This window comes from Monopterus albus, unplaced genomic scaffold, assembly GCF_001952655.1.
Source record: "Monopterus albus unplaced genomic scaffold, M_albus_1.0 scaffold2.1, whole genome shotgun sequence".
Classification (NCBI taxonomy): domain Eukaryota; kingdom Metazoa; phylum Chordata; class Actinopteri; order Synbranchiformes; family Synbranchidae; genus Monopterus; species Monopterus albus.
In genome coordinates this window covers 5366828-5383972 of record NW_018127882.1, presented here as the reverse complement: position 1 = coordinate 5383972, position 17145 = coordinate 5366828, and the positions used below count along the sequence as shown (strand labels likewise).

Genomic DNA, 17145 nt, shown 5'->3' with positions numbered 1-17145 from the left:
ACTTGTTTTTTGGCGGTGATTATGAGTTGCGTTTGCTTGACTGACAGGTGTCTCAACTTCTCACGATCAGCCCATATAATTGCTCATTTTTGTTTCATCTCAGTTCCACTCAGCCTTACTACCCGTTGGCTAAACTGGATTTTGTCTCTACTATGATTCAAAATGGTAAACTGAAACTGAAGCTTCAATATATCAGTGTAGGTGGCTACAAGTGACTTCATGTTACTACATTCATGGTTTTCTAGTCTGTTTTTCATTCTTGCATCTTCCCGTCTGTTCTCTCTCTGCTCCCAGAGCCCCAGCTGAAGGGGATCGTGACAAAGCTGTACAGTCGACAAGGTTTCCACCTGCAGCTGCAGGCAGATGGAACCATTGATGGAACAAAGGAGGAGGACAATGGTTTCAGTAAGTTTCACTCTAACGCTTTGTTCCCTTCATTTCTAATCATACATTTATTGCCGTGCTGTATGGTTGGGTGGGGGGGACGTGTAAACTTTCACCCTTTTACTATCGGTTCCATGTTGCGGCTTTGCTTTTCATAGGTGTGATTATAAATGCTGAATTTGCTTTCTGAATTGTTTAACCTTTGTTTTGAGCAGCATTCAAATGTAGCACCCTTTGCCAACGGGCTACACAAATCATTCAGAAATGGTTTTATTTCCCCTCCATTTTCGTTACTGTACTGGCTCATTGCACAGACAAGAACATTATTTCTTTATCAGTGCATTCACTTAAGTGCTGCACTACTAAGTATCTATTTTGATCTCACCAAAGCCTTTCTATAGCAACCTGATGATTGGCTTTTTACTTGGCTACACACTGCCCCTGGTGAGAACCATGCAGTTTTGTCTTAGACTGTAAACTGATGCATCCCTATCAATGCCATTACACCCACCAGCTCTTTGTTTTCCAATAGACAGATTAAAGAGGAGATCAATGGAAGACTGCACAGCATCTTGTCTGGTAACAATACAAACCACTGTTTAATTACTGTGGACAGTGCAGTGAATGCTTTTAAAGATTAGAGCAGCACAATAGTCAGTGACCTATATGAAATCCACTTTGTCCCATTCCAAAACAATATTGGTGAGAAAAAGCTCTACATAGTGCCCCTAAACAGCTTCAACGTAATTCTTGCGCTAAGCGGATGTAAACACTTTGAGTCTCTGAATTAGTACCTCTGTATTCAATTAGTCCCTTGTGGAGATGACATGTATTTTACATATAAATAGCAGCTCTGTGCAAGTGGGACATTGTCTTAGCAGAACACCACCTTGTAATTTGTGAGGAACTTGCTTCCTAAATAAAGTGATACTATAGCAGGCATAAATACTACAAAGTGCAGACCATGTGCAGGAGATAATGCAACACCGACATCTTGTACATGCACAGTATTCTACATCACACATCGACCGCCCCACCCATCATGCCTGCATGGACTCGTGTTTCAACTGAATTATATAACAACTGACCTGCACTGGCACCAAAATATTTTTGAAGAGAAAATTAAAGAGTGCTGCTGAATAGGAAAAGGAGGAAGAGTGAAGCTCTTTGCACAGCTCCAAAAATAGCGTTGTTAGGCGCTGGGTGCGCTCGTCTCCATGGCGATGGCGTGTACTCTTGGAGCTACTGGTGTCTTGTGATGGTGGGAGAGGACCTACTCAAATGTGTGCACACAGACACACACAGACAAGGATTTGGTCTTGGCCAATGTAGCTTGCTGAGAAGACACTTTGGACATTTGGCTGTCATCATTAAGATTTGTGATAGATTTTTGTCTTTTTCATTGGGCTGGCAAACAATGTCACAAACCCACTGGGTATCTAGAGAAGAAAACAGAATTATACAGCAACTCTAAATCCTTTTGCTTGAAATAACTGTACTCTTTCACTGTTGAAAACTCAAGTCTTGTCCTAGAAATGTAATTTTCAACCCTTGTCTTTGTAAATAGTCTCAAAAGTTCAGTCAAAGTTGTTACATTTTCCAGCCTATCACTGGCAAGACTGGAGATACTGTGGATCCCAGAGTCAGGCAACAAAATTGGCAAGTTACAATTTTAAGTAACCCAGTTCTCCACAACCAAACAGCTGCAGCTGAACAGCAGTCAGGCCACAGAAGTGCTGCACAAGGTTGTCTTAACAGCAGAGTGTACTTTTTAGCTCCTATACTTTGTCGGTCTGTCAAATTCATACTGTTTTAATTGTAGGAATGCTGCTCCCAGAATGTGCAGGACGGCATATACAGTATGTTTAAAATGCGACTAGCCATTGCTGGGAAGCTTATTGTCACACCGAATTGGTTATGACTCTGAGACTATTAGTGGGTGGAACTGAAACACAGAGACAGCCTGCAAGCCTTCATGAGCACTGTCCCTCAGGTCTCCTCACCCATCTTATTCCATGTGCCTCTCGGCACCAGAAAAAGGTCTGTGAATGGGTGACAACCCTTTCATCCTCTTCAGTGTACTCAGGTGTTTCCAGGCGCCAGGAAGTAATTGAGTTTCCCCTCTTGAAAACCTCTATCAGTACACCAGTATGGCTGGTAATCCTCCTGAAATAAAGTGGACTGCAGATGTGTACGTGTGTCATGGTGGGAGTATGAAGGGAGAAAACTGAGCGATGCAGATTGAGAAGGGTGCAACAACAAAGACGAGATCTGCTCACATACCAAGATGTGTCAGGAGAGGAAGGAAAACAAACCATCAAATCTAACACTATGAAACATATGATACACGAAAGATCTGAATGTGTTGAATTTATTCTTGAACAAGTCTACAAATCTTGTCAGTTTGCCATGGTAGTGAAGAAAGATTTCTGATGAAAACATTAACTCACTGTTCAGTAACCCTGGATAGAAAGTCAAGATAGATCAATCTGAACAATGACTGTGGAGAAAGACTGCTCTTAAGTGCCATCTATAACCTATAACCTATAACCATGCATTTCTGGCAAGAGCTTACTTAGCTTCCGTGCTACAGTGTTGAATAATGCTCCAAAAATGAGCAAAACCTAGGAATACATTTAGTTAAAATTAATAAATAGTACGGCAGGCATGCAAGTTGTGTTAAAATGTCTTTGATGGTAATGATCATCTGGTTTCTCTTGATCTCCCACTTCTGTGGCGTGAGCGTCTCCACCTTTTGTTAAGCCTGGAAGTGAATCACTGTGAACTATAGTAGTTATGTACATGCAGTCACAACTGCTACATTTATACTGTTATAATTTCTGTCTTTTTATAGTCAAAAATTAATTTGGCTGATCTGTCAGTGGTTTGTCAGTGTAATAAATGCACAATATTGTTGTGCAGTACATCTAAAAATGAGGCTGTAAACAATGGGTGCTCTCTCTTTGGGATATAGGTTTTAATGGCAGCATCTGCTGCTGTATACACTGTGGATGTCAAAGCAAACTCTCTCAGATAAGAGATACTCTCTCCAAAAGATGCACCAACCTGTCTTTTTGAAAGCTTCAAACCAGAGAGAGAGTGTGTCTTTCACTAGGGAGCCATGTTTTGACTGCTGCATTATTATATGACTGTCACTAACTATGTGTTTGAAAAGTGCTGTAATTGTAGTCTGAGCTTAATTTAGTTAAAGTAACTGGACCAGACTGTTAACCCTCCACCATGAATCACTACAGATAAGTCAGTTTGAGAAGAAATGGACAGGATTTCTTAACTAGATAATGAATACGTGGGGTAAAAATGAAGGAAAAAAGCTAAACATAGAAATCTTGCTGTTGAGAATGATTCTATAGACTAAAGCATTATGTTTGTGACAGCTGTGGAAATATCATCTAGGCATCCATCATTCTTAAAGGCCAGGAAAATAAACTCACGGGATCGTTGTTTTTCCACAATCCTGATATTCTTTTGTTGTTACTGTTGATATACTCCGACCATTACATTATTTCAAACATGTCACTGGGGTCATGAGAACAGACAAGAGTGTATATTGAGAAAGACCTTTAACGTGGCATTGGAAGAAACAAGAAAAAGGGGTAACGTTAGACTGAGGGAGATAGAAAGACAGAGCAGGAGAGGGGGAGAGAAGGGGAAAGCCACAGAGCAAGTGGTTCTTGGGACTTAAATGCCTTTCAACTGAGTGAAGAATATTCTGGCAATACCTGTTTACTCAGCCAAATAAATACATTATGCATTGCTCTGGCTGTTGTTTACGATGAGAGCCCAGAGAGAAACTGGTCTGCAGTATTAAAGGTGGATTAAATAGCCTCTATAGTGCACTCTGCTCAGAGGAGTCTACAGATAGGGACCTACTAAGTGGCTGACAAGTGGACCAGTAGTGGGGGCATACTCTGAGTCAGAGCTGTGTGAATAAAGTTTAATTTCTCCTCTTATGCAAGTCTCAACCTAGAAATCCCTTTCCTATTGTGACCACCCTCACAATCAAGAGGGAAATGTTATGATTCTGCTATCAGAAGGCAGAATCACAAAACACAAATCAACAGCAGTGGTGATGGCATCACTGTTTGGGAGCGTGTCCAACAATAATCAAAACAAGCTTTCAGGTGGACGTTCACATGCTTCCTGCCAGCTTCTTATGAAACACACACACTTGTATACAGTACAAACTCACATTAATTAGGTAGACGTAAACCTAACTGACCATCTGGGCTGCTGTTGGCTTGCTCAGCTTCATGACTCGCACTCAGCCCCGCTGATCACTTTTGTGTGTTTGAGAACAGGCATGAAGTGTAATGCTGCAAAGCAACAATGACTTAAGGAGACAGCAGCACTGTCACATAGCTGCACTGTCATCATCCCAGATTTACATCTGGCCACACTATTTTTTTTTTCATATTTGATTTCTTGCCATAATCAAAGAACTGCACATATTATCCTTGCTATAGGCTTAACACGGTGCAGCCTGTGCTTACAATTCATGTGTGTGAATACGTAAGATCGTGAGCTGCTGCGTCATTTCAACAGTTCTATTTCTGTCTTTTGGTTTTGATTTTGTTCATTTGCTTTTTGAGACAGCCATGGGAGAGAGTAGCCGAGTCCCAGAGCTTATGTCGTACCTCTATTTGTGGTTCACTGCTGACAACTCACTCCAACATCCACAGAGATACAGAACACTAAACAATTTAACCCTAAATGCTGAATGCTACATTCAGTAGTCAACCAGGTGGAGCTCAGTACTAAAATGTGGGTGTTCCCTTGGAATTATTTCTCCACATTGCAGCTTGTGAATTGACAACAGGAAGATGAACTCTGTTTCTGTCTCACTGAGCTATTAAAGTACCATATACAGTATACTGTATGTTCATTTTCCTGTCATTTATATTTATTTACTACATTATAACATGCTGCTCTGCTCAGAACGCTGTTTCTATTTATCTTAAGTATCCAATAGTATCATAATTTATCATTGCTGCATCATTCATTGCCTTTATTATAATAAGTGTAATGAAGATGAAAGAGTACACTTTCTATATTTTTCATGTTGTCTCTCTTTCCAGCCATGTTCAACCTTATTCCAGTGGGGCTGCGAGTGGTGGCCATCCAGGGGGTGCAGACCAAACTGTATCTGGCTATGAACAGTGAAGGCTACCTGTACACATCAGTAAGTGTCTCACTTAATATATATGCGAGGGTTTGTGTGCATGCGTGTAGGGCTGGAGTCCTGGCCTCTATCACAGTGACTGACCCTCTATGCAGAAAGAATTCTGGGCAAATGTCTGAGTTACTATGGTGACATGAGTGACTGGAATAAGCACAACAAAATGTGAGGAAGAAGATACATACCTTAAAAGAATAACAGATGTTTTGTCTCACGTGTTTACATTTTAGAAGCTTTTTCTTTTATTGCTCTTATTTGTGGAAATGAAAACTCTCTCACTTTGCCTGCTCACACCTGCCATCATTTTAAGCTTCAGGAAAGAGCACCATCATTTTCTGATTTAATTCAGTGTCAGTAAGAAGTTCATGGAATATGTTAGCAGGACGAGCGATGACATATCAGATAGTGGCAGCTGGCTCTTCATCTTTGATTAAATGTGCCAAGTTATGAATAATTCAGTTGCATGCCGAACAATGTTCTTGTTCGTCTTCCTCCCAAATGCCATCTTCGCATTGTGTGGCAGGCGTCACTGAGAAGACTGACAGGTTAGTTGGAGGTGCACCCAGAGGGTGTCCAGACACACACATTCATTGTTGACAGACAGGCCTCACAGTCAAATTAGTAAAGATTGTTCTGTATGGTAAAGGTCTCAGGAGGCAGAAACAGTAGTGATTAATAGAAACAAGCCAAGAAACAGTTGCTGCTGACAAATAGTCTAATATATAGTTAGGCATTAGTTAGGAAACAGTTGCTGCTGACAAATAGTCTATTATATAGTTAGGCATTAATGTGATGAATGAAGAAAGAAAAGTGGCCTTTCTCATTTTCCTCCAATTTCATCCGCACTTAAAAAAGGCATAACTGAGCAGAGTTAACATGGCAACTCTCAACAAGCATTAGTTCAGTTACAAGCCCCTTTTACACAAAGATCGTGGCAAACTGCAAACTGCCAGTGTTTCGACCCTTCTACAAGGTGACTTCTTTAATTTAAGCCCCTTTTACACTGAATTTAAAGCTGGTAAACTGCCACTCCTGTGTTCGTTTCACACAGCTGCCAGGATCCCAGCAGTAGAAGCGTGATGCTTATGACGTCCGACGGTCCGTGTCCTTCATTGCCAATTTTAAAGCAAATCAAAGGGATTGTTATTTGATTTTGTCTGATATATTTATAGATGGAAACAGGGAATTCCAGTACTAGGTGCATCCAGTTTCAGGTCTGTGTGTCTACACACACACACACAGTGGACAGCAAAACAAACAGAAGTGTGCATTTTGGCTGAAATCACACAAAATCCCAAAGGCTTGTGCAGAGGTGTGGTTGTGTTTATTTCTGTTTTAGAATGTAACTCCAGTGAAACGATCACAAAATAAAGTTTTAATTGTCTGATTCACGCTGTTCTCCCTGATGCTGCTCCCTCTCTCATGGAACTCCAACCCCCTTTCCGCCTGTATCCTTTTATACAGGAGGTGGGACAAACTTATCTCAGCACAAATACCACCTCTTGCTGTGGCAATTTGAAGGGTCAACATTGACTCTCCATGCCGGCACTGTACGTTTTGTAGCCGCATTGTAAAAAGGGCTACAGATACTTACAGTACGTCACGAAACTACAAATAGTAAATACAGTTAGAATTGATGAAAGAAGGAACTCTCAACGAATCCAAGAAGCAAAAAGGATTCTGCCAAAACAGCATACTTACAGTACGTCACGAAACTACAACTAGTAAATACAGTTAGAATAGATGGAAGAAGGAACTGTCAACGAATCCATGAAGCAAAAAGGATTCTGCCAAAACATAATCCCATACAGTAAATAAATATAAACATTAGATTTCAGTAAAAACAATGACACCAACATTTTCACCGCATGCTAAAAGGGAGAAGGAAGTGCTGCTGACAGCTACAACAGCAAGCAGCATATGAGCAGAAAAACACTGAGGATTGTCTGGATATAAATGCCGTGCGTCTGTATGAATGTGACTGCACCTTACAGAAACCTCGTGGCTGCTCAGCTGAGGTCTCCACAACTGATGCTGAAGCATATACTAAATGAAACAGCTGACAGCCTGAGTCAAATAACTTTCAGTGCTTTACATCAACTAACAGAACATCAATTGCAACTTAAAACATGGAAATTGAAAGACGTGTAGGCTTAAATATTAAATGTAAAAAGACTGTAATCACCCAGTGGGACATAGCCTATGCAGTCACTATCAAATCAGACCAGTTGTGCAAGTCATACAGCTGAGTAGCTCAAAGTGCTTCCCACAAAATATAAAAATATTTAGACACAAAGATCTCATTCATTGCACTATTTATACAGTAAGAGCAAAGGAAATGACAACATAATTGCTGAAACCTTTTGCGAATGCTATGGTCTGCATATAATTACATTTTAATGAATGCTAGCAGTTGTTTGACAACATATCTGTGGAGGTTGCCCCTGCTAAGCATGCCTGAGGGGAACAAAGAGGAATAACTGAAATGAAACACACTCCTTCAACTCTGTCTCACACACAGTGTATTTAACATGGCTCCCCAGCAGTCCATAGCTCCCTGTGAGTGATTTTAATGATACGAGTTTGGCTGTCAGTAATTAAGCATATGCAGCAAGCTGTAAGATTAACTTAATAAAGATGGATCCTTGCTGGCAAAGACCTCTACAAGCAGAGACATGCAGCAGTAGAAGCACTGGCCTGTAACTCCCTTTCATTGCCAACGTTTTAGAAAAAAAAAGGATGCCAAGCAGCTTACAACTACTTCAGTTTCAGTCTTGGTTTCATTTACTGGAGTTCACTGAAACTGTTACTGTCAGCGTCTATACTGACTTATTAATGCCCAGTGTCAGAACAGTGTAGTATAGTACTGCTGGATTCTGACTGCACCTCTTCACATTGTTGATCACAATGTCATAAACTGGGATTTTTAAGCAACATTTGGGCATCTGGGCAAACTCAGGAGTGCTTCTTAACCCTCTCTGACAGTTTTTCACTTCTCATGTGTAACTGTCTTGTGGCATGTCCCAAGGTTCTGTCCTGGATCCTATTTTGTTTGCCTAAACAAGTAGTTTACAGGTAGACCAGAATGTTATCACTGCTTATTCAGATGATATCTGATTATACTCTACATCCCATTTTAAACTTGTGTCAGTTCGATGGGTCTGGGTCAGAGGAGGCTTCAGCAGCACCTCTCCACATTAAGACAAGTTTTGGAGCAGATTTCTCCAACAAAAATATTTCTAAAAGTACAGTACATGCAGTAGCTTTAAGTGCATGCATGTTTAGATTTAACCCGCCGTTATGCATTTCTTTTGATATCCTCAATTTGATAAGCTTTTAGAACATAGACCTGCCTCACATATGCATCGGTTTGGGCCAAACTGTGTTCTGTATCTACATAAGAGCAAAGAACATACACCAATGAAAAACAGGAAGAGAGAGAGAGGAATGAGGAGTGAGAAAAAGAGTGCACATGTGTGGGTGAGGCAGAATGCAACAGTGAAAATGTATTCATCCATCAGCGTCAATGTGTGGGACAAGAACAGCCAATTAATATGTATTTCACTTTCCCATCATCTGTTTTATTGTTTGCCCCTCTATTTAGTAGAGCCAAGTGTTGCATCGCAACTGCACTGTAGGTGTCTTCTAAAGAAAAGAGTACTGTTTACATTTTCCAGTATAATCTGCAAAAAGTATACTTACCGATGCCCTTATATATCTCCTTAGCAATGCATTTTCTCTGAAACTTAAAAAAAGGGGTATATTTTTAAATCCTGAGCTAAGCGGTGTCCACATATTTCACACGGTGCCTTTGAAGTGGTGTTATTAATTTCCTAGTTGGTCGTATTTGAACTATTGTGAGGCACTGGGGTTCCAGTTACATCTTGTCTACACTGCTCTGTATGCGTGTGTTTAAAATGTTGAGTTTAAGGCTTTTGCGCTGGCATTCAGGATTACAAACCTTTTGGGCATAAAATGCCACAGAAGTTAAATCCCTGCCATGGTTATAATCCTGTGAGAGAGCTCTGGCTTAACACATTACACTCATCACATTCTCACTCATTTATAAAAGGCATGTATATAGGTACAGGTAAATGCCAGCCAAAGAAAAGAATGGTGCTCTGAATGATGCGCAGAAGTAAAAATAAAAAGAGTGCCAGGCAAACATGGCACAAGTATTAAATCCATTTCTCTGTAGGGTCAGTTTAAGTATAGCTTTTAAAATAAATTCTCCTCCAAAAGAGTCACTAAAACCTTGTATAAAGGATGCACAGGTTGTGTAAGAGCATATTTTAAGTGGCATCAAAGTATGTAATTGTGCTTGCATATTATGTATTTGTATCATAGAATAATCCTGTTAGATATGTTGTTCGCTCACATCCATACCTTTTCAACCATTTACTGTAGCGAGCACAGTGCCTCTGGCAGACAACCACTGCTGTAAGGTTTCACATTAATGACACAGGTCAGTGGACCTGTGTCATTAATTAATCTGTGCTGTGTGTGTGTGTACTGTATGTATGTACCCTGTGTAGCTGTGTCTTTTTTGCATTTGGTATTTCTGAGGGTCTTTCCCACTAGCTTAAAGCTCTCCAATTTATTCCTAAACAAATGAACACCGTGAGCGCTCTTTATCTTTAACTGAAGAAAAAGGTGCTTTTTTAATTAACTTCCACTCTTCTGAAAAGACTGGGGCACTGAAAAGCCGGATTTAGGACAATTCCCCTGTATTGCCCAGCCATACAGTGGCATTAGCTTTTGTGAGTCTGACAGGCTTTGATGTGGCTGCAAAGAAACTAGAACAGCACTCAGCCCTAATTCCATTGGCATAATTGGTATTATTTTAGTTTCTGTATGGCAGCTGAATACACATGGGGCAGTGTGCAGCATTGATTTGGCTTGTCTTGTGAAAAATCCAGCCAATATCTTTACACAGGAGATCAGATCCATTATGCTAGTATTTCTGCTCCTGCTTAGTGGATCAGGGAAACATTACTAGGCTGTAAATACTCTCCTGAAGCCAAGAGAATGCTTTAGAAAGCACATCATAATTGATAGTGTTTTCTTGACATGATTGCCTTGCTGATGGAATATTTATTGTACAGTTATCGCTGCTGAATTGTGCAATTGTGTGTGTTTGCCTGTGCATGTGTGCCCGTCTGTTCATGCACATTACAAATAGCAGAGAAACATCAAGTATGTTATGCTCAACACTTTAAATGCCTCTTCAGTTATGGGATCATAAAAAGCTCAGGCAATGCTGCCATTACTTCAGCTGGGATTTTTCCTCATTGCAAAACAAGCCCACTGACCTCTGCTTCTCCCTGCCCCGTTACATTTCCTTTAAAAAGGCAATAATGAATTAAATTGCACTTTTTAAAAAAAATTCCATATTCAAAAAATGAATAATACTGGCAGGTGAGACACTGACAGTGAAGATGGTTTTATATAAATGTACAGTACGTGTGTGCTTATATTTCCCGGAAATGAGATTTGCATGCTTGGAAGAATGGAAGGATTAAATGTACAGTACGTGTGTGCTTATATGTGCACGGAAATTAGATTTGCATGCTTGGAAGGATGGAAGGACGTTCTAGGCAAGCTTTTTATGCTTTGAGCCAAGTTCAGTCTAAAGCTGCATTTCATAAAAGACTAATTTAAAATGTGCTGAGTGAGCTTTTGTGGACAGGTCTCAGTCACCTTTGTACATCTGGACATGGTAATAAATGTTATCTTCCATTGCAGTCTTCATCTTTTTTTTAGACATTGTTCATTTCTTGACTGTTCTTTGCAAAGCTGTTTAAGCTCTGTCAGTTTGCTTGGTGTCATCAGTGAAGAGCCCTTTCCAGCCACAAATTATCAATTGGATCAAGTTCAGTGCCCTGACTCAGCCATCAACGTTGTTGTTTTTACACCATTTGTGTGTGGCTTTGGCTGAATGCTTGGTGGTTTTCTTACAGGCTGCTTCAGGTAATCATGCAGGATTTTCATATATTGTGTTGCATTCATTTTGCCCTCTACCTTCACAAGCCTTCCAGGGCCTTTTGCCAAAAAGCATCTCCTCCGCATGATGCTCCTCCCATGTGTGTTTGTCATGATGTGCAGTGTAGTCTGATTGCCAGAAAGTTCAAGTTTGGTTTCATCAGACCACAGAAACTTTTTCCAGTTGGCTTCAGATGCCTTCTGGCAAACTCTCTGATTGCCAGAAAGTTCAAGTTTGGTCTCATCAGACCACAGAAACCTTTTCCAGTTGGCTTCAGATGCAAACTGCAGATGAGATTTAATATGAACTTTCTTCAACAAAGGCTCTGTCTTTGCCACTCTCCCATAAAGCTTAGACTGGTGAAGAAACTGGGGCAATAGTTGTTGCATGCACACAGTCTCTCCCATCTCAGCCACAGAAGCTTGTAACTCCTTCAGAGGAGTCATAGCTGCCTTGGTGGCCTTTCTCACTAGTCATCTTCTTGTAAGGCTGCTCAGTTTTTGAGAACGGCCTGCTCTCAGCATTATAAAACATCTCATTTTCCTTCAGCCGAACCGAAGGGCACAGCTATACATTAAGACACTGCTGAAATAAAGTTTATTTGAACACCACCTGCCTAAATATTGCAAAAGCAATGTTGCCAGCTGTGCATCATTTAGGCTAGGATTAAAGCCCATGTAGTATAATATGATCATTAAGAGTTCATTTAGCCAAAACACAAAGAGATATGGGAAGGAGGGCGATTGATTTTGGTGGACAAAAGATATGCTATTGACTGAAGGAGATGCTGCTGGAACCCATTCAAAAGAATCTAAATGTGTCTGTCTTGTAAAAGTAGAAATGGAGAACCCCTGCCATTCTGGCCCCTCCTTGTGTCAGTCTGAGCTGGCCTGTTGTCCACTCCCACTACTGTGCCAGCCAACAACCTCTCCTCCATCTTGGCTCTAACTGTGCCTGTATCTATCTGTATGTGTCTGTTTATCAATAGACTCTTATCCTTCTCCAAGGCGGGTGTAATCAGCCAAATCCACATAAGCTCATTATTAGATGAAGAAACGAACTCCTGGCTCAAGAGATGAGCAGCCTGTTGTTTAGCTTCCAAATGCTGCTCATACATAACTGAGCTGGAAGCTGCTCAACACTGTACATCTACAGCTGATGCTGCTAATCAGAGTGAACATGAGAGACTGCAAGGAAGAAAGAGGACATTGAGCTATTCAGGGAGGTGAACGGTCAAGAAATTAGCAATGTGCAAAAGGGATTCAGAAAGCAATGGAAGACAAAATATTTAAAACGAAATTTAGCTGATGTAATGAAGTAGAGAGATTCTGAGGAAGAAAACCTAAGCTACCTTTAATGTTTCAGACAAAAGCCGCAACCTAACAGTTCACTGTGTGGCCAAAGCTATAAAGCATGATGAAAGTACTGTAGCAACACAGATCGTGGTTAATCTGACTGACTTTTTTAAATAATGCCATAATTTGAAGAACAAAAATAACTTAGATATCTACCTTGACAACACAGTAGACTGGAAGGACTATGCTGAATTACTTATTGGAAGAGCCAAGACAATGTTTGCTTTTTAAAGGTGGCTTAGTTACAGTAATATGTGCAGCAAGATGATGTACATCTTTTACCACTCTGTTGTTGTGAAAGCAATATTGCTACAATCTGCTGGGGCAGAAGCATCAGAGCATCAGTGCAAACAAACTAAATAAAGTGATCAAAAACACTGTGTGTGCTGGAACTACTCCTGGAGCTGTGAACAGTTTGGAGAGGAGGATGCTGCTGCTGTCTGTCATGGACAGGGACTTGCATCCCTTCCAAGATCTAGTATTACAACAGATGAAAATTTTCAGTAATGGACTTACTCAGCTACTTGACTTGGCTTAGGAATTTACACAAGTCCTAAAATAGGTTCTGCACCTACACAGTCAAAAATCCAGATCTTAAGCTCTAATTTTAAACCTTAGTGAGGTTCAAATTGTAACGTTTGTCTTAATGGTGCTGACAGAGGAAGGACCAAAAGATCAGTGAGACACAAAAACAACAACAACATAAGCGTGCAACAATTACACAGTGATATTGAAGAAGAGGGTTTTAAAGAAATAAAAAATAAAATACTGCATTGATTTAAAATATTTAGAGAAGCATTTTCAGCGGCATCATCATCAATTACGTTGACTAATGGCAGCAGCTCTATCCATGACATTTACAATACAAACCTTGGGAAAACAGCGGTTGTATGATGCAGTATTAAGAATCTAATCAGAGACCAAATATCACATACTGTACCTCATATTGTATCACAAACAAAATCCCACGGTAGCCATAGATAGATGCCAGACTACGCCCTTTACAGCATCTGAAGTAAGCAAGTGTGTTTTACTGATGTTTTTATCCTGTTTGAACCATAACAAAAGGTCTATGGCACAGATGAAAAACTAATCCAGGTCAGAGAGTAGCCGACATCAACCGTGAGCAGAGGGAATTCACTGTTGATTTTAGCCTGTGTGTGGGGATTGTTGAAATCTTGACATCTTATCCTTTAAGGCACCACAAGCCACAAATGGGAGAGAGTCAAGACACACAAGGGTTCAACTATAGATCCCTATCTTGTCTAGGACTGAGGCTGAGATTAAAGACTAAGTGCAGATATGGCTTCTAACAGATATTGATTTCTACTGCACTGGCTCAGAACCTCAACTACTGAAAGCTATGTACACTATTTTGAACCAGGAACTAGTCCAACAGCTGTTTCTCTCTTTACAGATTAAGAATTCTGAAATAAGATCTGTTTGGCACACTAATTTCTTACCGAGTCACAACACTGTGAGCTCCCAGCTGGTTCTCTAGCCCTCCTGTTGGGCTTAGCATTTACTCAGATGAAGAGTTTGGTACCCCTGTGATGTTGCAGCTTAACTGAGAACTAAAGATGAGGCAACAGGATGTATCCCATTGAGGTGATTGGTCACAAGCTTCCTGCGACTTTAGTGTTCTGTCAGAGAAAGCTTTGTGAAGGCCACATCGGTGAGTGAGGATGACGAATGCAGCTAATGTAGGTTGATCTGGGTTTTGTGTCTTGAATGGACTCTGTACCACAGTACAATACAGTAATATATTAGGTGCTCTTTTAAGTTCAACAAAAGAATATTTCCTGATCCATTACAGCTCAGTGTCTTTACATTTCAAATCTTTTGTGTGTTTCAGCTTCACTGTATATAAAAGCTTCAATAGCAGAGCAATGCACACCACCAAACACCTACCTCCTTCAGTCTTTGATGTCCTGTTAGCACTGCACATCAAGAGTGACACTGTTGAGGCTGTTACAGATGACTCCCTGTCTGGTAGTGACATGTTGTTCGCTATGGTGGGTCTTTGGCACTGCAGACATGTCATCAGTCTTATCGCTGCTACCCACCTGATAGAAGTGATGCTGCTTCAGCCTAAAAGAGGCATCTATCCTCCTCTTTCTGAGTAAGCTCACTTTGAATACCCATCGTGAGTTTGACCCTTGGCTATTCCAATTGTGTTATCGTAGTACGGATGCAGTATACTGTGTATAATCCTCCACCACACTGTTGTAACACAGGTGGCCAAATCCTAGATAAAGTGGCTTTGAAAGTATTCAGACCCATTCACTTTGTGTGCTGTAGATTTAACTTTAAATTGATAAAACTATTTGTCTTTCAGTCTACCCTTAATAACCTATAATGACAAAATGAAAGCACATGTTTAGAGAATTTTAAGATTTGGTTTAGAATCTCTTAGAATCGAAATCAAACAATTTATTCAGTACTTTATAGAAGTCCATTTGGCAGCAATTACAGCTCCCAGTTTTCTTGGGTAGGTCTCTACAAGCTCTGTACACCTGCATTTGGGCAGTTTATCCCATTGCTCCTGACAGATTCTTTTGAACTCATCATACTGGATGGGACATGTTTGCATAGCTACCTTCAGGTTTCTCCACAGATGTTCTATAGGGTTTAAGTCTGGGCTGTGGGTGGAAAACTCAAAGACAGCCAAAGACTTGAAGCCACTCCAGCATTGTCTTGCTTGTGTAGGTTGGGTGCACTCTGATGTAGGCTCTCTTTGTATTTGTCTGTATTCATCCTTCTCTCAATTCTGACCAGTCTCCCTTTCCACTGAGAAGCACCCCCGTATAACATAATGCTGCCACTACCATGCTTCGCCGCAGGGACTGTATTAGCCAGATGATGTGCACTGTCTGGTGTTCAGACATATTGTGGTGCTTGGAGTTCTGCCCAAAAAGTTCCATTTTTGTCTCATCAGACTAGGGGTGGGCGATATGCCAAAAACATAATTTCAAGATTTTTTTTTTCAGGCCATGCTGGGTATTTCGTTTGGCAGATCAGTTATTCTGAGCAGTATTTTGTAACCTTCATTTTCCACATTTTTTTGTGGAACTACTTACTTGGAGCGCCTTTCTCAAATACTGTCGTTAGTTGTTTGTTTTGGCCATATAGACATTGGCCGTGTAAGTTGTAGCTGATGCACGCACATGGGGTCCTCTCACTCTTTGACTGCCAGCATACTCTTTCAGGTGCTTTCTTTTGAGGTGGTTATAAAGGTTCGTCGTATTGCCATCCAACATGTGAACGCCATCTCTGTAACATTTTCAAATAACTGTTGTTTGCACTGTGTCAGTTTTGGAAAATCCAAAGCGGTTCCATATTACTGATGTCAAATTCTTTTTAGGGACCAACTCCTCTGTGTTGACATCCATGCTTCTATATTGCCCAATAGGGAATGTGAAGGTACGTTAAGCGGCGCTGCATGTTGGCCATAGGACTGCAACTGATAGAATGCACACTGTAGCGCAATACAAATGATCTCTCTGTTAAGGCAGATTGTGGAGATATTTTAATCGTTCACAGTCTAATATCATCATATCACACACACCCCTGCATCAGACCAGAGAATCATTTTCCTCATGTTCTCAGAGTCCTGAGCTGTATGGCAGAGTCCAAGCACCTGACTGATGGAGTACTACTGAGTTGTTCATCCTTCTGGCTGGTTCTCCCTTCACTGCAGAGGACTTCTGAGGCTTCAGAAACAATTTTATACCCTTGCCCTGATGCTTTGTCACAATTTTACAGCAGAGCTCTACAGAGAGTTCCTTGGACTTGATGGCCTGGTTTGTGATCTCATATGCAGCGTGAATTGCGGGATCTTGTATACAAAGGTGTGAACCTTTCTAAAATCTGTCCAATCAATTCAGTTTTCTACAGATTAAATTCCAGTCATGCTCAAGACACATCTCAGGAAATATTAAAGCAAGCAGGAAATATATTTAAGATTATGAGCCGATTTTACTTTTAATTTTCACTTTGTCAGTATGGGTTACCAAATGTAGATTGATGACCAAAAATATCAAATTTAGCAATTAAAAGTTAAATCTACAGCACAATAAAGTGTTCAAACAACAAAGGATCTGAATACCTCTGGAAGCCACCATACTCAATGGAATCTAAACCAAACAAAAGGGTCTCCGTGCACACTACAGGGCCTGGAAGATCACAACTTTTAGGAGTCTTCTAACAATCAGTTCATTAGGGAA

The 17145-nt window shown here is 40.6% G+C and overlaps 1 protein-coding gene across 4 annotated transcripts in view; it reads left to right on the top strand.

Annotated features, from left to right (window-relative positions):
• The window catches only part of fgf13a (fibroblast growth factor 13a), a 95461-nt gene that overhangs the window by 72484 nt on the left and 5832 nt on the right, over nt 1–17145 (top strand). For all 4 annotated transcript variants that reach the window (XM_020590982.1, XM_020590992.1, XM_020591001.1 and 1 more), the window contains 2 exons: nt 295–405; nt 5481–5584. In XM_020590982.1, the coding sequence (XP_020446638.1) occupies nt 295–405; nt 5481–5584 (215 nt within the window). The remainder of the gene's footprint in view (nt 1–294; nt 406–5480; nt 5585–17145) is intronic.